We start from the raw sequence: 19,590 nt of genomic DNA on the forward strand, positions 1-19,590 counted from the left end.
TGCCCTGCTGTCGAGTGCTCTGTATGGTGCACCATCCTGAAGTTCTGCTTTAAACACCTAGACACAGCTCTGTGAGCTTTACAGACTGATCTGCTGTGGAAATAATTAACCTGTATCTAATTGTGCCTCTTCCAGTTTTGAACTCCTTGTTTGACTCCAACCAACCTTGACAAGGTTGTGTGTTGGACAGATCCAGAAACAAATTTCCTAGGAATTGTGAGAATCAGCAGCTGAGCAAGGCACAGACACAAATTAATACCCAGCCAGGGAAGGAATGCAGTATTTATCTGTCTGTTTGTGCTGCAGGTGGGTGATCAGCACTCCTGACACCTGGGGAAGGGAAGGAAGGAGGCAGTGGGTAGCCATGGATAATACTGATAATATGAATATATTTATGATATCTATGATATATGATACTGGATATATATATCCATAAGGGATATGGATATATAATACTGATAATATAGATAATAAAGACAGGACACATTCTGCAGAGGTGACGTTTCAGACTGGTCATGTGGAGGGCAGTGTCTGTACAGGACAACATCCAAAGCACACAACAAAACAAGAGATTAAAACCAGAGCCGGGTTTGCTCAGCCTGTGACAACCTTATCTTTCTTTAATTTGACCTCCTCATGTAGCTATTGACAAAGCTGTGACTTTGACATCAGCCTGACAGGTTCTGAGATCTGCTCCCCACCAGGAAATAAATTATTTTTGTGACAAAGGTCACACTGTGCTGCAGCTCTGGACCCTGAGAGCTGTCCTGAGCCCTTTGGCTGCCCTGCTGCCTCTCCTGCTGGACCCCCTTGCCCTGGAACTCTCCAGAAACTCACCCAGAAACGCTCCAGGCCTTTTCTCCTTTCCCATCTCCTTTTCTTCCACTCCACTTACAGACACCAGGTGAGAAGGGCACTCAATGGAACTCGGATTTCAGAGGTAAGATAACACTTCTACAACCCACAAAGACCCAACTTCTGCAGGAAAACAACCTTCCTCATTCCCCCTAAAAAGCTCAGTTGCTGGTGACTGATACACTCTTACCTCATTATCTTTGTATACCCAGGTGAGTAAGTAAGGACATTACTCCCCTCTTGGTTAAAACTTTCTTTTTTGCCATTTCTTTTTTTCCCAAATGTACACATCTTGTCTCTGCATGTATTGCACCACTGATGGTTTTAAAAGAGTATCTTCAGGTTTGCCCAAGTGAGTCTGTACACGTTCCATTGTTATTCAACCTAATGTATGGTTTCTTCACAGGAAATTTAGTCATCATCCCAAGTGATTTTCAACTCCAAGGCATAAAGCAGTAATTACACCCTCTCACTTCTTGATACACCTACTCACTGACTGGAAAAGATGCAGTGCAGAGAAGCCTTACTTCCTCTGAGAATGTCACTCCAGGAGGCACAGGTGTATTACAATTACAGAAGGTTCTCTGAGTGCATTTGTGTGCATTACTGAGAACAATACTGCCAGATGCCTGATGCACTACCTATGTAAAACTACAACTTGAGAGTCAGAAAGGAAGAAGTACACAGAGCAAAACAGCTTTTTTAGCTCCAAGCAGGACTGAGGAGCACCATCACCCCCAGCCTGAAAATGCCAAGCATCCCCCTCTGGAAGCAGGAAGGAGCAGAGGGCTGAGAGAAGGGAACAAAACAAAAAAAAAAAACCTGTAAAGGTGTTTCTGCACTGAGACAAGGGAGAATTTAAACAGAAAATGTGGCTAACAAAGAGGGAGTGAAGTGCTGGGCAAGCAGGTTCTGCCTGCTGTGCTGGGAAGGAGCTGCGTGTCCGAGCTGCTGCCCGCAGGCGTGGTCACTCACTGGGGTGGTCACTCACGGGTGGTCACTCGGGGTGGTCACTCGGGAGCAGCACAGCATCCCCGGGTCCTGCCCGGGGCCATCCTCAGTGCTCTGGCTCCCTCCGCTGACAGCTGCTCACACAAACCCGCAGGGAGGGAAATAAACTATCCATTTACACCTTTTATCCCTGCAAAGTGGCGCCCAGATTCCACCTAAATGATTTTCATGACCCTGATGAGCTGCCCTGCTGTTTGCGTTGGTTACATCAAAAGCCTTTGGAGGTGGGTAAGATACAAGAAAACTAGCACCAGAAGAATTTAAAAAACTTAAAATGACAAGAATTTTAAAAAATTAAAAGCATTTTTTAAAAGGGCCACTGAAATTAACCTATTAGAAAAAGGGTAGTAAGAAAATTAAGCAGCAATGCTGCAGAAGTAGAGTGCTTTAACATACTAGATTTGGTCAAGGAAAAAAAAATAGGCTCTGAAGAAAAGTTGTAAATCATCAGCAACAGCAAGATGCTAAAACACTGGTATATCTCACTATTTAAACCTGTCAAAAAGTAATAAACATTAAATATGCTTTAAATATTTTTGGAAGTAAAACAGAGGGAAAAATACAGTAGACAACGAAGTCAAAAGATCTCCTGTATGCTACAACTGAATGGAAAAAAGTGACAACTTCAATGACCTTTACATTGAAAATGCTCAGGAAACACCTGCTCAAATGAATGGATCCAAAACCTCAAATGTAGGAAAATGCAGCCCATGGACTCAACACTGCTATTTACTACACATTCAAGCACAACACTCAAATTGAGCCTGCAAAGAGAAATCAGAAAGGATGGAGTCCATTTCAAAACTGAGATAAGGGAGAACCAGAATACTACTGCTACAAAGCACAGCATTTCTAAAGCACTGATAAATCAAAATACAGGAGTGGCCAGATAACGATCACATTTCAGGATTAACTGAAAGGAACTCTCTCCTGATCAATACATTGCATACAGGGATAACAGAAGCATCCACAGCTACTTTAGAAGAAATTAAACACATTAGGGATGTAAATACTTGTGAAGCAAGAAGAATCCAACATGAATTGGCAAGTTTAGACAATCCCAGGTCATCCTCAGTGATTGCTTGAAAAAGGATACAGAATTTGATTTCTGCAAAGGAATTTCTAACGTGGTCCAAACCCAGCACTATTTATCTGTGTCCAAACTAAATACAACACCCACCACTTCTGCTGGGTCATCTGCTGTGGATTTGAGGTCTTCTGGACAAATAAATTCACTGGGCACCCTCAGCATCAGAGCCAGAAGGCAGAGGTTCAGCCCAGGGCAGGGACCCAGCTCACCTGATCTTCAGGAGGGGCTGTGTCACCCATTTCTTCAATCTGCGACGTCCAAACGAAGTCTTAGTATGATCCAAGACCCAGAGCAGGCTTCCTCTGGTTTTCATGTCAGTCTGAAATTATGAAAATAACCTGATTATTGTCAACTGAGCAGTCAGTTTTGCACTGGGAGGATCTTCACATCATTCAAAACATTGTGTTTGGGCTTTAAGATATGGCAACTGTACATTCTTTATCAATTCTGCTCATCAACAGTGCCTTACATGAAGAACCTCCAGGAGTCGTAAGATATTTAAGTATGTTTTTCCTTTAGCTAGAAAATGTTTTTTAGGAAATGACAAGGATAAATTAAACAGTTAAAATAAGTCTGGGCATAAAGCTCTGAGCAGGAGCAAAAACAAACCCTACTGCAGACATCACTCAGCTGCAGTTGCTGAAGAAATTAAATTTCAGGGAAGTTCTTTGTTAGTCAAAGTGCAGCAAGGTTCCTAACTCATACTAAAAACTTGTACAGATTAACTTCACTTATGCTTCTGAAAATGTTATCTCCCTCCAGTCTGATCCCATTTAAAATAATTCAAGACTTATGGGTCAGATTTACAAATTTTGTTAACCTCAGTGGGAAAAGTCGGTCAAACAGCAGTGAAAATCTCAGCATTTAATAAAAAAACATTCCATTTGTCCTTACCTGATTCTGTAAAATTTCAAGGTTTTTCATCGTAGTCCCATTAATTGTCATGTGTTCAGTTTCACTGGACAACTGCTTGAAATTGCTGGGGAGAGGAATTTCAGATGTGTTATATCTGAATTAAGATATAATCATATCATATATCATATAAATTAAGATATATCTTGAATTTGGGCATGGGCAGAACACTGAGACACTGTCAGGTTTCTCACATTACAGAATTCAACAGTTATGCAACTAAATTTTTAAAAGTCAAGCGAGAAATTAAAATCTCCTCAAATAAATAAAAGAACTGAACAGTAATAACTTCTTTTAACTTTCAGCTTGGGAAAATAAAATTTCAGACCCATTTCCTAGAGTGACTCTGACAAAGCTCAGAACAAAATACAGCCCTCCTGCTATCTAACACTTCTCCACTAAATGGTTAATTTATTCAGTTTACAATTTAGCAGGACTAACAATTAATATTTCAGGAATGGAACAGATTTTTAATACAACTGATGACCAAAACATCATATCAAAATACATATTACTTTTTATTACTACTGCAAATTTAAACAGCCTGCAAGTGCTATTATGTAAGAAAATAGAAATAGGGGAGATTGAAGCTATTTGATTTTGTTTTGATATGAAATAACCATGACCAAAATTACATACTTGACTTTTTGATACTCCTTAGCAGGGCTGGATGAGACCAACCCAAAGGTTCTGCTGCTTTAGAAACACCATTAATAAAATAATGGTATTAGGTGTGCAATCATATTAGATCTGGAAATCATTTCAGGCTCAGACACACAGGTAGAGTCAGGACTGTGAAGTGCAATATCCTCACTAAATGCTTCTGACAAATCAAGTCATGATTGTCTGGGTTAATCATCCTGCTGACTGCCCTTTGCTCAGAATCTAGGACATTCTTTGTCCTGCTCTGTCCTACACCAGAACCACTCACTGATCAAGATTTTAAACAGTTTTCTTGACTTTTTACAAGAAGTTTTTCAGTACATTCAATATTAAACCCTCTGGAAAAGTACTTGAATGCTCAACCTTTTCCTGTTAGGCACACACAGCTGCACTACAAACAAGAACAGCACCAAAACTTTCACAAATATGAAATATTCGGAGACTAATCTTATATATTTATGTTGTATGCAGGTGCTTGGGCCTGCTACCAATTTTTTTCCTAAATAATGGGTCAAATTAGAAGTATTTTCCACAGAATTGTAAAAAAAGCAGATTCAACTGAGGGCCCTGAAGAAGTTTAATGACAGCTTGGAAGTACAGCTGACTCAGAACTGTACCCATAGTCATAATTATTCTGCTTTGTGTGCTATTTCAGAAACCAAGGAAGTTGACCAGCAAGAGAAAACACTGGAGGCAAAACCAGCAACACTTTCCAAATTACACAATATTGTAAGCAACAATAAAAATAAAACAATACTTCTCTTTTATTATCTCCAGTCACAACTGCTGATGCTGGTGAAAATTAACTAGGAATGATTTCTGCCTGGCTCCCACTCCCATCTGCTGTTCCAAAAGCACCTTTCTGCACCCAGGACCTGCTGCAGTTTCCCAGTTTGGCACTGCTCTGGTCTCTCAAACCCAGCTGGGTGAGAATCAAGCCTTCCACCTCCTCTCCAAAGCCCAGAGGATGCTCCTGGCTCTCCCTGTCCCATCAGAGCTCCAGGATTGTGGGTTTTTCTGGTTCTGGTGCTCCCACACTCCTCCTGGCTCTAGAGCACCCAGCACAGGGCACACTCTGCTCACAGCAGTGTCTGAACACAATTCCCTCTGTTCCACTGCACAGGGGGTTTACTCTTCTTTCACACTGTATTTACATTTCTTTCAGATCAGACAAGCTCCAGTTGTTTTCACAGCACAAATTACGTGCGTCTTACATTACCCAGGAGTTTCTTTATCTGAGTTACCTCACCCTGCTATTAAAGGTGGTAACTGGGAGTTTGGAGCACACGAGTAACAGCCAAGATCAACGGCAGGATATGCCCAACCAACAATTCCACATGTCACAGCACAGAACGTGTTTTGCTGCCACCCACCCACCTGCCTTCAGCTTGGGATCAGAACTCGATGAAAATGTGAAAAAACCCCCAATCTTTATAAGGTGTTTAGAGACCAAATGGCAGGAGAAGGCTGTGGGTAACATTTAAGCCAGGGCTGGTTTTGCAGCAAAGGTCTCAGCACGACCTGTGTGTGAAAGGCTAATGCAGTGCCAGCAGCTCCTGCACTGCTGGAAACAACCTTTCCAAAACCACTCTGACAGGGCACAAGGCAAAATCCTCCTGCAGGTGACACTGTGACCCCAAGGCACACCCTTGCAGCAGTCCTGGGCCTGGAGCAGCACAGAACCAGTGATGGAAACAGCTGGAAGCCCATAGCAGTGTGGCCAGGCAGGGCCAAGGCATCCCTGGGCTCAGAGGAAGGAAAAGAGCAGACACACAGAAGCTCCAGGGAGCTTTAGGAATCTCAGAGGGAGTGCTCATGAGAATGAGGTGCCTGCCCATGAAATGCTTTTGCAGAGCAGGCACACGGTGATGAGTGTGCAAAGGTCACTGCTGTGCTCCAGGACAGCACAGCACAGACTGCAGCTGGGATGGGCAAACTGGATCATCTCTGTCCTTTTCCACTGCTTAAGGGGCTCATGAAAAAGAGAGAGCAGCTTTCCACACAGGCAGCTAGGACAAGCTTTAAACTAAGGTAAGAGAGATTTAGTTTTATGAAGGAATTGTTCCCTGGCACAGCTGTGGCTGCCCCTGGATCCCTGCAGTGCCCAGGGCCAGGCTGGACACTGGGGACAGTGGAAGTGTCCCTGCCATGGCTGGGGTGGGACAAACCTGAAGGTCCCTTCTGATCCAAACCAGGCTGTGATTCTGTGGCTGTGCCTCTCGAGAAGCCTGCAGGGAGGGGTGGTTTTAGTGCTGTGTTCATTATGTTCTCCACAGGAGACAATACATGTAATTTCATACTTGGTTATCTCAGCCTAAGTGCATGCATGTTATTTAGATCAGGAATTTTCAACTACTTTGATTCTCCAAGTCTCTAATGTTTCTGAGTGAAGCTGCAAGGCACCCTGAAAGCAACAGATTTTCTTTGCTCAATTACCTTTCACAGAGCTCTAGAGTCTGTGTCTTTGAGATCTCTAGGGCTGAATAAACCACAGAATGAACTTGCACACACAAGAAATGCAGGAATCCCTAAAAGCTTTAGGAAGTAAAAACAAGTCTCTCCTTTCTTCACAAACACTAGTTTTTTTAGTTCCATACCAAAGACATTTACCACAATCTGTGTAGCAAGGGATGTCAAGCCCAGGAGTGTTTTGTATTTAATTAACCAGGTTTAAACTCCTTAGTGAATATTTCCACAGGACTAGAACTTTGGATCTGAATCCCTTTTTGTTTTGTGTATTATTTCCTGCATTTCTTGAAGTTCATCCATCACTGTTCAAAACCTACAAATTGCTATCTACAAAGCCTCCCCTCCACATCCAACATGCTGGAAAACATAGAGGTAAAATGGAAATACACCAAGACACATTTCCTCAGCCACTGCTATGCAAATGATTTTTTCAAACAAAATTGGGTACTCAAATGTACTTGAAAACATCTCCTAGATGTGTATCAACTTCTTGACAACAAAAAAATATATTTAATGAATTTATAAATAAATTTAATAAAGGTCTCTCAGTATCTAAAGGTATTAGAACACATTGATTAACAAAAACTTGTAACATTCATTATTAAATCTATTTTTACTTGCTGCTGACCTCTAAAGCAGCCTAGCCACAGCTCGGGGACCTGCTGTGGTAAAAATCTTTATTTCTTGTAATGTTTTGTTTTTTTCAGAACCCTCAAAATAGATTTAAAAGCTTCATCAAAATATTATAGCAAAACCTGCTTCCCCCTACCAATGAGGATTCCTTGACTTGTGTGATAATCCCTGACTCTTCCTGATAAACTGAAATGGAATTTTTTTTCAGCTGGGAGAAGAGTGTTTGTCCAAAGAACGTAGAGAGGTGTAATGAATTTTTCTGTCATTCTTCCTACCAAACAGGTCTTCTTCTTTCTTTATGTGTCTGTGGCACATTAACAAACTGAAAACTCCCTCACAGCTCCCACTTCATGCTCTGACTTACCTGCATGTGCTCACTGACCTGAATTCTTCTGGGAATTTTAAGTTGCTTGACAGTGCAATGGAAGTTATTTCTCTTCTGTTTCCTCATTCAGGACATGCATGACCCTGACATAATTTCATTAAAAGTCTTTCACTGCTCAGTGTTTAGATAGCATTTCACTGGCATTAGGAAAAATACTGAAGTTGATTTTTCCCGAGTATTTGGCTCAGTTTGTTGGTCCCCACGACACACTACAAGCAGCAAGTGGAACTCAGTACTGGCTAGTCAGAGCACAAAGGCTTTAGAAACAAACACAGCAGAGTCCAAGCTCTGACCACAAAGTTATCCCAAAAAATGCTGTTTTATTTCTTCACAGAACATCACCAAGATATTAAGTGTTTCTTTGCCTTTTCCCTCAGATGCTCATACATTCCCCAGAAATCCATTAGAGCAACCTTCAGCAGCAAATGTCAGTGCTGAGATTTAGAGCTTTTCCTTCCCAGTCTATAATGTACTTGATTTTAGGATGCAGCTGTTACAAATGTGACTGACTGCTCCTACATAAGCCTCCACATAATTATATTTGTCCTCTGCTACTGAATTACTTCTGCATAGAAGATGGATTTCACATTTTCTCCAGAAGAAAGAACAGTCACCTCCTGTGTGATTGCACACAGGGCACTGTGACAGCAGTGACCCACGAGCTGATCACAAAAATGGCATTTCCTTGGAATTCATTTTCCTCCTCACAAGATCTACAAGATTTCTCCACCTATGCCAGCATATTAAAAAAAACAATTATTTTTTTTTTAAAAAGGCAGTAAAAGAAGACAAGCAGGCACACCACAGTGCAGGAACACCACAGATCAGCACAGCCCTTGTTGGATCAGCAGGAAAGATGCCACAGGAATTTATTCCCCTTTAGGTCCATCAGCACATCAAACCTTTTGTTAACATTCAAATAGAATGGAGAGTAGGGAAACTTAAGCAAAGAAATCCACCCCAAAACTCAGAACACATGTATAATTCCCAAATATTTTGGTGGACACTTGGAAAAGTGTTTAAGCAGTGTTTAAAGCTGGCACCTGCAGTTGGTGTTTTAAAGGCAGCTGATAATCTAACTGGTAATATAGGGAGCCCCTCAAAATTAGCCTCAAACTCTCAGAATCCTACCCAACACATGAATGACCTACAAATGACATGTTTCTAAGTTTCCAGTCAGCAGCCAGACTGGCTTTATTAAATCCTGCACACTTATGGGATAGAGGAATACTGAGACAGCTGGGAGAATATTCTGCAGAGGACCCACAACAGATAAAGCTGGTTTATTTAATAAGCCTCAATGATATTTTCAAAGCTAAGCCAGGTAGGACAGAAAAGTTTTGTACTCATGCAAGAACAGGGCAAAAGAAGCTTTAGCAGTGACATCTTTCCATTTTAATTTGATTCCACCTGCACAAGCCTGTCACAAACCTGGAGCACTCATCTCAGCATACCTAATAAACCCAAGTGCTGGGACTCTCCATGTTTGTCTGGTTTTGCAGTAACTTCAATGGTTGTGCCCCAGCAACAGCTTTTGATCCTTCTCCCCACTCCTACTGACCACTGAGTGCAGCCAAGGGATTCTCCAGAAAGCCAGGATGTGTTAAACAGTGTTCTTTAAAACTCAAAAAAAAACCTGAAACAGCTTAAACACACCTGCTGAGGATTGCCTGAACATTACAACACACCAGAGTTTATACCTGCCTCCACAGCATGGAAAGGAAACATTATTTACACTGCTGAAAACTGCAACAACATCTGCAAAGCTAAGTTGCAATAGCAATTTTTTTTTTAAAGTTGCCCAGAAAATCCCTACATTTTGGTTACACACTAAAACTGAGGTTGGGATGTGACAGCTGATACAAACTTTAAAATTTTGTCCCTAGTATCCACCAGTTTTTCACCTTGCTTGTTTTCAGTAACACCTGGCAGCAGTACATGCTCATTCACATCACTGACAGTAATGTCTACACAAACATACTTAATAAAGGTTTTCCTGAATTACCACTCAAAGAAACCACTTGATTCTTTCAGTTCTGATTAGGAAATCAAATGTAAGGTGTAATTTTTACAAAGACTATGTTTATCACTAGCAGGTTTTTCATTTCAATCAGGGACACTGTCTGCTAAAAGTTGCAAGAAGTGGTGCTTTGAATTGGAAATTTATATAGGCAACTTACCTTGGATTGTAAAGCATCTTTTCCAAATTAAATTCTTTGAGATATGCAATTACTGCTGCCAGAGAGCAAATAACAGGCTTATCCAAGCTTAGTATTATAGATAGGTTTTGAGGACCTAAAAAAAAAAATTTCTTGTTAAATGATTATTTTCTGGTTAACTCACTGGCTTCTAGTATGGTACTGTAGAAAAAGCATAATCTGCTTTTCAATTTATTCTAATAGAAATCTGTAATGCATGTACAGTGTTTTATGACATCTATAAATCAACATAAAGCAAGGCTCCAAAATAACACTTATGGTTCCAAATAATGCAGAACATTACAACAGTGTAAACACATTATGAAACAGAAAACATTTGACTCCATGGGTTTTTCTTCACAGAAAATGACTTACTGTTGGCATAACAAAGTTCTAAATATACAACTAAGAATGGAATTCTGACATCTTCATTTTTGTGCACAGTGCTCTACTGCAGTGCCTGTTGCAGCTGCAACAACAGGAAAACTCACCCCACGATATCACAACAGAAACTGGTATTTTTAAAAACCCAGGTAGTTCAGGTTTTTTTCAGGGATGTTTTTAAACCTGTTCTCCTGTCAGATAACACCTACAAGAACTTGAGAACTGAGTAACAAGATTGTTACTCCTGGGGCAAGAAGGAGGGTTCCCAGCCAGTCACCCCCACCCATGGGAAGGTGGTGGGAAGGTGGCTCTGAGGGTCATCACCAGGCATGCAGAAAGAAAGGTCATCAGGAGTGGCCAGCAGGGGAAACTGTGTTTGTTCCACCATGGGGAAACTGTGTTTGAGAGAGCAGGGCAGGGAGAAACCCAGTGAGGTTCAGCAAAGTCCTGCACCCGGGAAGGAATAATCAAGTACCAAAACAAATTGGGACTGACCTACAGGACACCAGCTCTGGGAAGAAGGACCTAGGGATGCTAGTGGGTGACAAGTTGACTGTGAGCTGAGAGAATGTCCTGGAGGCCAGGAGGGCCAGTGGGATTCTGGAGTGCATCAGGAAGAGTATGGCCAACAGGTCAGGGAGGGTACCCTGCCCCTGTGTGCTGCCCACACAGGTGGGATCCCATCTGGAATGCTGTGTTCAATTCTGGGCTCCAGAGGTCAAGAAAGACAAGGAGTTACTGTAGAGGGTCCAGTGAAAGCCATAAAGATGATGAAGAGGCTGGAGCATCTCGTATGAGGAGAGTCTGGAAGCTAAGCCTGTTTAGTCTAAAGAGGAGAAGACTAACAGGGGATCTCATCAATACATATAAATACCTCAAAGGGGTGTGAAAGTGAGAGGAATGTTGGATTTGTCTTTACAAACAAGCTGTAGATCTGATAGATATCTGGTAGATAAAACCAGATAAAAGAAACAATGGGAGGACTTCCACTGATGAAAGAATGGGAAAAGATATTTGCCTTTACAAACAAACTGTAGGTTTGCTGATAAATGAAACTGGATATTGGAAGATGAAAGAAGCAATGGGGAAAAACCATGGATTCTATAAGAATTAAAATTAGAAGGGAGGGTTGTACATTAGAGGGAATCTCAGGTATCAGGTGTTTGGGCAGTCTGTGCCTCTCAAGTGCCTCAGCAATGGGGAAAGAGAGAGGGAAATTGGGATAAAAGGAGGCTGCAGCCTCCAAAACTCTGAGAGATCCCAGGGGATGCCCCATGGCCTCTCCTTTATTGCAATAAAGTAAAAGGACTCCTCTGTCTCCTTTTTGGACATAAACCTCTGGAGTTTGTGGGTTAATTTTCCTGACAAAAAGATGGGGCCAAACTCCCTTCAGTGGTGCCCAGTGATAGGATGAGGAGCAATGGCCATAAAATAAAGGCCGGGCAGCTGCAGCCCAGCAGGAGGAAGAACCTGTGTGCATGGAGGGGCAGAGCCCTGGAACAGCTGCCCAGGGGGGGCTGGAGTGTCCCTGTGTGCAGCCACCCCAGCCCGGCTGGACACGCTCCTGTGTCCCTGCCTGGGCACGGGGATGGACCAGATCATCTCCACACATCCCTGCCAACCCCACATATCCTGGCATTCCGTGAACTTGAGAGACATTTCAGATGTTGAGTAATCCCCCTCAGCTGTTATGTACATTTAAATTTAAATGTCTAAACACACACCTTCAAGCTATGAAAAAAAAAGTAATGGTAGCCTATTACACAGAAATGTGTTCATTTCTATTTAAATAATGTTCCTTTTCCTCCAAGCTCAGCATAAGATCCCACTGTGCAGAAAATGAAGCAAAGGTGGCCAAAAGCCTGCATGAATGTAAAGGCTAATAGGATGCATGGTTCAAAGATATTTGGAATGAAAGCCCTGTAATGTCAGGCACTTCTTCTGCATAAAAATCTGAATGAACATACCTGCAGCACCAGGCACCTCTTTTGCATAGAAGTCAGAAACCCTCTGGAAGGCATGGCTGTACTCAAAATTGAGGTTTTCCATCCTTTCTATCCTAATTCTGTCATCCTGTAACCTGCAAAGAAAAAAATACTTGACTTTCAGGATTTTACACTCCCTTCATGAAGAGCACTGAAGGAGGTTACAAGGGTCCACTTTCTTTTGTCTTTGTTTTGTTAGGAACTGAATGGGTAAAGAATGAAGAGATAAGCTACTAAAGCAGGCTGAAAACATTTCCACGTGTGCTGTATTTATTTAAATGTTTATTTTAACCTCTGTGCAAATAAACCAAACCCAAACAGCAGCGAGCACAGCCAAAAGAGAGACAGCAGGAGGTGGTCCAGCACACCTGCAAGGTAAATACAGACATGTCTTCACCAATCACAGCACCTATCTCTTCTTAAAGACTTCTGATGATCAAAGAATTAAGCTATTATCCTATCCTATTGCCATATTTAATTATCATTTGTCTTGGAAGATTTTATTCCATGCTGTGGAACTAAAGGGCTGGATTTCTTTTAGCCATATTGCAGTTTAGGCAGCCAAGGATGTTACTACTGATAACCCACTCCTGCCAGCATATCAGCAGCTCCTCCCAGTTTAACTTTACAAGATGCAGCATTCCCACACTGGCTGTTTTTCCTAACTGGGTGCTGAAATTAAGATTGGATGCTGCTTTACCATTGAATTTGCACAATTGGTAAGCACTGGGCAGATTTGCTGGTTAAAAAACCACAAAGAAGAGCCTGGCACGTGGTGCCCCTGCACAGTGAGCACTGAGCCAGGGCAGGAGAAAGCTCCAGTGAGAAGACACACACGAAATCCAGTTGGCCTCAGGGCTTTCACTCACTCCCACACCCCCTGGGATGTGAATTAACCCAGTGCTTGGAGAAGACTGGAATTGTGCCAGTGAGAGGGATGTGTGGGTGTTACAGCATGGAAGTTAATCAATAGCCTTTTAGCAGGGCTTTCCAACTCTGCAGGAAAAAACAGATTTTCTGCCTTACATTCCACATACTCCTGCCTGAAAGGATCAATGCACCCCTGAGGCCCAGCTCTTAAAACTGAGAGTTGATTTCCACAACACGTGTCCAGCTAACCAGACTTGTCCCAGCACATGATCCTCTCCCTGCCTTTGTTTTACTGACCAAATTAAGTTTTCAGCCTTTATCCTCTCTGGGACTCCCATCTCCCCTGCCTTCTCAGAATGAGCAAACATTCTTCAGGCAAAGGAAAACACCAACCCCAGCCAGCAGTTTTCTTCCCTGCCATTTTCCCCTTGCTCAAACCCCCACACAGGGGAGTTTGGTAGATATAATCAGCACATATTTCCCTACTGGTGCACAAACACCCCTCCAGCTCTAATTCACCAGGTGAGGGATGACACCTGAGACCAGCACAGCACCTTTGAGCCAGCCTGAAAACACAGAGGGGTCTTTCTGCTGACTCTGTGTGAGTATGGACTTGGAGAAGTATTTTTAAACAAATATTTTATTTTTATTTTCCACCTCTTTATGTTTTCATGGCAATGACTACAGAAAAGCAAGGCTTAACAAGGTCTGCAGAGCTGATTTGTAGAACAGAAGTCAAAAAGGAAGGCTTGGGGTATATGTCACTGGATGGTTCATGCCACACCTGTTTGTTTTCTAACGCTTAAACATTAATGAGTGTCATTTTCTTTAACACATTTGTGATTTTCTCCCCTTTTACCAAAGGTATCCAAGCATATTCCATATTTATAACCAAATGTATGCCAGAGCACAGAGTCTGGAATATGATAGTTACAATCAATATACACTGAGTGACTTCTGTGACAGTATTTTTGTTTGTCAACGCTCTGAATGGGAATCATGTAAAATTTTTAACCCCATCTGCAAAGATCTTCACATATTTTAACACTTGTATTCCAGATACAGCAAACTTAGATATAGATACATATGACATTCTGATTCAGAGTATGCACCTGATATTTTAGATAAAGTAAAAAAATCTGAAAGTTTTAGATTCAATCTGTGAAAAAACCTCAATTTTATTGAGATGTATGAGAACAAAGTTTGCTGCAGAAGGTTTTCATGTGTGTCCTTTGTGCAGCAAGCTGATCACCAAAGGCCATTTTCCTGATTATGGGCAGGATGATATGTCAAAGCTTGTTTTCTCTCTCCAGCCACCAATGCCTATTTAAATCAGAAGTCACCTCAGCATCAGCTTTTGTAAACATCACTCCTGTCAGAAGCTACAAATGAGCTGTAGTTCAATCTTCCTCTGGAAAACAAGCCATGCTCTCAGTCCCTCAGCTTGTCAGATGTTTGATCCCAGAAAGCTGGGATTTTTGAGCTTTCTGTGCTTTCTGACACTGACCCTCAGCAGAACACTGCTTCTGACCTGAGGCCTTGGAGAAAACTTCCAGATTTGAGTGGTGGAGTTAAAATCACTGGTGTCTACTTAGAATGGAAGTGTGTAATTTCACATGGTGTAGGGTTTGGAATTTGGGGGGTTTAGAATACAGTAATAGGAATGAGATAAGATGGAGGATTTTGGGTGGTACCTCTTTCAGTGCTCATCTTCCTCCTTCTTCATGATTTCAGGTAGTTTCTGGTTGGACAGTTGGTGCTGCACTGCAGGTCATGGGTTTGGTAATTGGGTCAAAAGTGTAAATAATATAGGGGTTAGCTCTCTGTTGGACTGTTCAGCTTTAAAAGACCTTGTAACTAGCTGGATTCACTCTCCATTTTGCTCACTTTTAGCTGGTAGCTGGAAGTGTAACCAAACTCTCTGTACTTTAGATAAGATTTAATAAACAGCCAAGGCCAAACACGAGAAATTAGTCTTTTTTGTGTTTTGAATCCTGACTCTGAGTGAAGGCAGGAGAAAATGAGGACAAGCCACTAATTAATTGGTGCAGATACCACATTTACAGTCAGACACCAGCTCAGCCCCTCAAAGCTCCCTGTCCTCCCCTGCCCAGTCCTGCTGCACCCCTGGACTGGACACTGAGTGACCAGGGCATGGAGGGAGCCCCCAGTGCCCCCCAGAACACCCTGCTCATCCCACACCTGGCATCTGGTGCCTCTGCTCTCAGGATAAATCACAAAAGCTGCCCAAGGACTTGACCACCTCCCACAGACAAGGATCTGAAATCAGATCTGATTTAAAGGATGGGATCCTACAACACACACAGGCTGTAATAATGCAATAATGCAATCATGTAATCGTGTAATAATGTAACGTGCATCCTAACCTGCACTGCTCTGTGACTCTGCAACTGGAGGGACTGATTTATCTGCCACCCTCCTGGCAAAGTGAAAAAGGATCAGCACTGCTGGGTTTAATTCCTCTGTTTATCTGACAGTTCAACGCATCCACTTAAAATTCATTGCTTAACAAGTGCTGCAGGAAAAATATTTAAAAGAGAGCTCTCAGTTTGACAGAAAAGTCTCGTAAGAAAGACATCTATAATAATGCTAGAAGCTAAAAGGAAACAACATAAAAAAACTAATTTGCAGAAACTGGCTCAAGATACCTAAAAAAAATAATAAAATCTTTTATTAAGAATGAGCTTGCTTCAAGCACAAGAGCTAACTGCAGTTTGCTGAATGAAGCAGGAATCACTTCATTGCTGCTCCACAACTCACAATTAAACAGGCAGAAAGTGAGTAAGGGCTTACTGCAAAACAGACACATCCAAACTGAGTTTGCTTAAAGTTCAGCAAGTCCTCCTAAGGATAGCAGGTAACTGCAGAATTTTACCTTTCAACTACTATCCTGCCATGCCCATTCTGCTTTAGTACATTCAAATGAAGGGGTGCAGACACCAAAATTTCTCTGCACAGCCCTGTATCACAACAACAGGGACACCAATGATGCAGAATTTGGGAGGGTGTATGTTGCTAAAATTTAGTATGAAATTTTTACTTCTGATGCTAAGGCCAGATCTGTAAAGCATAAATTATTTATTTAATTTTTCCTGCACAATTTACTCAAACTGCTCTTTTCTCTGCATTTCTCATAATTTATTCTGCTGGGATGACCAGCCTGCCCCTGCAGGGAAAAAATGCCAGCAGTGCCCAGCAGGGCAAGGCAACCTGAGTGCATTAGTCCTTGGAATTGTGTCACCCTCCCCTATCAGCCTGGCAGAAACTGCATTTCCTTTACTTGTCACCACTGCCTAGCCCAGGGCTCAGGTCTGAGTGTGTCTGTGGGAATGCAGAACAACCATCCTTCCTTTTTTGGTGAGTCTTGGCAGGGACTGCAGCAGCTTCCCTGGCAAAGCCTCGGGGACATTTCCAAGCAGTTGTTCTTTTGGCACTGAGCACACACATTTTTAGAAGCACAGCTCTTTCTGCTGTCAGAGTCAAGCACTTCCCCACATTTGCTCTGAGCAGATTTCAGATGCCAGAGATGGAGACTGCAAGAAAACAGCAGCACAGCCACCTTCTCTGAATATCTGACACAAATTGCTGCAGCCCATGAAAACCAAAATCACCCCACGGACATTATCAGCATGTTCTATAGAACATCATATACATACATATACACAACAGTAACATCTGTTACCCACAGGACCTCCAGCTTCCAAAACACCCCACCCCAAACCCCTCCTGAATGCCAGAAGCTGCTGAAAAGCCCAGAAGACACTCTGACACACTTTAATATACATATATGTGTATCTGCTTATCACAGGCACATATACACACAAATATATATACACACACAGACAGAAACCTGAGGAAACCTTGCTTGCCTTTTTCTGTCCAAACTACGAACATTTCTCAACACATTTTCTGATTTTTCTCAGGAAGAACTACATCTGAAAAGAACTCCAACCACACTGACAAGCCTGGAGCCTGGAATCAAGAAATTCTAAGACAACATCCTTTTAGGTTTAGGAACTTAGAGGCAGGAGCTGCCAAAGAAATGGAGTAAGCAGGTTACAGAAAAGTAAAGGGCTGTGCATTGCACTGCATCCCTTCTGTGAGGGCAGAATTAGGTAGCACAGGACAAAACTCAAGCACAGTTGTATTGCAGCAGCTCCTGCACCCACAAATAAAAATGTTCCTCAGGCTTCTTCCATCTGCCTGTCTGAAGAATGGGATGAGACACATTGCACTCATGTCTTGGAAAGTAGAAAGGATCAAGAACTGCTAGGAAACTCTTTATTATTAGCAGCTAGGAATAGACAGGATGAGCAACAGTCAACACTGAAATAAGACAATCCCACCACGTCAATTTAATTTCCCTCAATTGCAGAGGAGCTGATTCTGTGGACAGAGAAGACGCAGATCCTGTACCTGCTTGATCTCAGGGAGGTTATTTCACAGCTCCACACCTCCTCAGAGCTGCTGTGCAGAGCATGAATCACAGGGAAGTGCTCTTAGGGAACGGCAGCAAACAGGCTGGAGAGCAGCACTCAGGCTGGCAGCAGGGCTCCTGTGAAATGAAGTGAGTGCTGTGCACATCTCCACAGCCCTGGGAGCACTCTCTGCCCCAGCAGCACTCACAGAGGCAGCCCCAGAGAGGACAAGGACAGCTCCAGCCCATCACACACAGCACGAGGCTGGGGCTGCAGAGAGCATCAGGAAACCCGACCAGAAATGTGGAGAGAAACCACCTTAAGGCACCCATCCTTTCTACCATGTGCAGGGCTGATGGGGCCAGCAATGTGCATTCTGTGTATTCCAGAAATGTGAATTCTGTCCCATCTGTTAACCCAGCTGGGCAGTGACCCTGATCTCCTGGCACACATTATCTGCTCATGGGCCATCTTTAAACCAGCTGGGTAATCATCTTTAACTTCCCACAGCCCATCCTCCCTCCAGGAGATATCTCCTGTTCATGGCCACTGAGTCCCAGGGCATGACTGATAAAATTCCATCATCCCACTGGGAGATGCTCCAGCCAGGGGAGGAGCCAAGCCTTTCCTACCCAGAGAAAAACTGACATTTGGGACACCAAGGCACCTTCTTTGCACTGGATTCCAGAGGAAAACCAGACCTTTCCACATCATCCCTGGAGCTTCAGAGGAAACTGCACCTTCTCCAGGAGCACTGCTCCAGCTGAACCACATCTGCCCCTGCAGGAGGATGCAGCCACCATTGAATGGGACTGTGCCAACACCCTGACTGAGTGACGGGTGTCAGCTTGGATTCTGACTCTGGCAGGGTTTGGGATTGTTCTGTGTAATACTGCATTTCTATTTTAATTTTCCTAGTAAAGAACTGTTATTCCTAATTCCCATCTCTTTGCCTGAGAGCCCCTTAATTTCAAAATTCTAATAATTTGGAGGAAGGGGGTTTACAGTCTCCATTTCAGAGAAGCTTCTGCCTTTATTGGCAGACACCAATCCTGCAAAGCAGGACAATGTCTGGCTGTGAACAAACACATGGAGGGACACACAGAGCCCCAGCTTCTGATGTAGAAGCTCTTTCCATTCAATTCCCCAAGCATGCAGAGTTTACTGCAGCTCCCACCTGGTGACCAGCACTGCTCACAGGGAGCTGCAGTGCCCTGAGCAGGTCCCAGATCACTCTGCAGAGCCTGCACAGCAGCTTGCCCACACCTCCAGCAGTATTCACCTTCCTCTGTGCTCTGCAGCAGCTGTACGTGATGCTGGGAGATGCAGCTCACCCTGGTTTGGTCTCATCAGAAGCCTGGACCAAGCTGCCCCTGTGATTGTCCCACTGCTCCCCTCTGTTGAGTCAGTCAGTCAGGGGTGTCTCTGAATTCTTCAGAGAGAAATCAGAGTGCAGGGATTGAATTAAAGCCTTTGGATGCATTGAAGTATATTAAGTATTCACACATAAAGTAAACATTTAACTTAGTAAGTTAGTAAGTTTTAGGGTGAGCTCTGATGCTTTTAGTAAGTGAAAGGTTTCAAATGCCACAGTAGCAGTGAGTGTTCTAGTGAAGGTTAACAAACACACTGATATCTTCAGTAGAGGTTCCAGGCCCACAGTTGTACACAGTGCTTAGACATTACAGAGCTACAG

The 19,590-nt window shown here is 42.9% G+C and overlaps 1 protein-coding gene across 1 annotated transcript in view; it reads right to left on the reverse strand.

The window, feature by feature from the left end:
- Nucleotides 1–19,590, reverse strand: part of MSH3 (mutS homolog 3) — a 93,820-nt gene that overhangs the window by 47,423 nt on the left and 26,807 nt on the right. Inside the window, exons 9-12 of the mRNA XM_056513665.1 lie at nucleotides 12,568–12,680; nucleotides 10,199–10,313; nucleotides 3,851–3,935; nucleotides 3,166–3,275 (exon numbers count right to left, since the gene is read on the reverse strand). Of these exons, the coding sequence (XP_056369640.1) occupies nucleotides 3,166–3,275; nucleotides 3,851–3,935; nucleotides 10,199–10,313; nucleotides 12,568–12,680 (423 nt within the window). The remainder of the gene's footprint in view (nucleotides 1–3,165; nucleotides 3,276–3,850; nucleotides 3,936–10,198; nucleotides 10,314–12,567; nucleotides 12,681–19,590) is intronic.

This window comes from Oenanthe melanoleuca, chromosome Z (assembly GCF_029582105.1).
Source record: "Oenanthe melanoleuca isolate GR-GAL-2019-014 chromosome Z, OMel1.0, whole genome shotgun sequence".
In the NCBI taxonomy this organism is placed as follows: Eukaryota; Metazoa; Chordata; class Aves; order Passeriformes; family Muscicapidae; genus Oenanthe; species Oenanthe melanoleuca.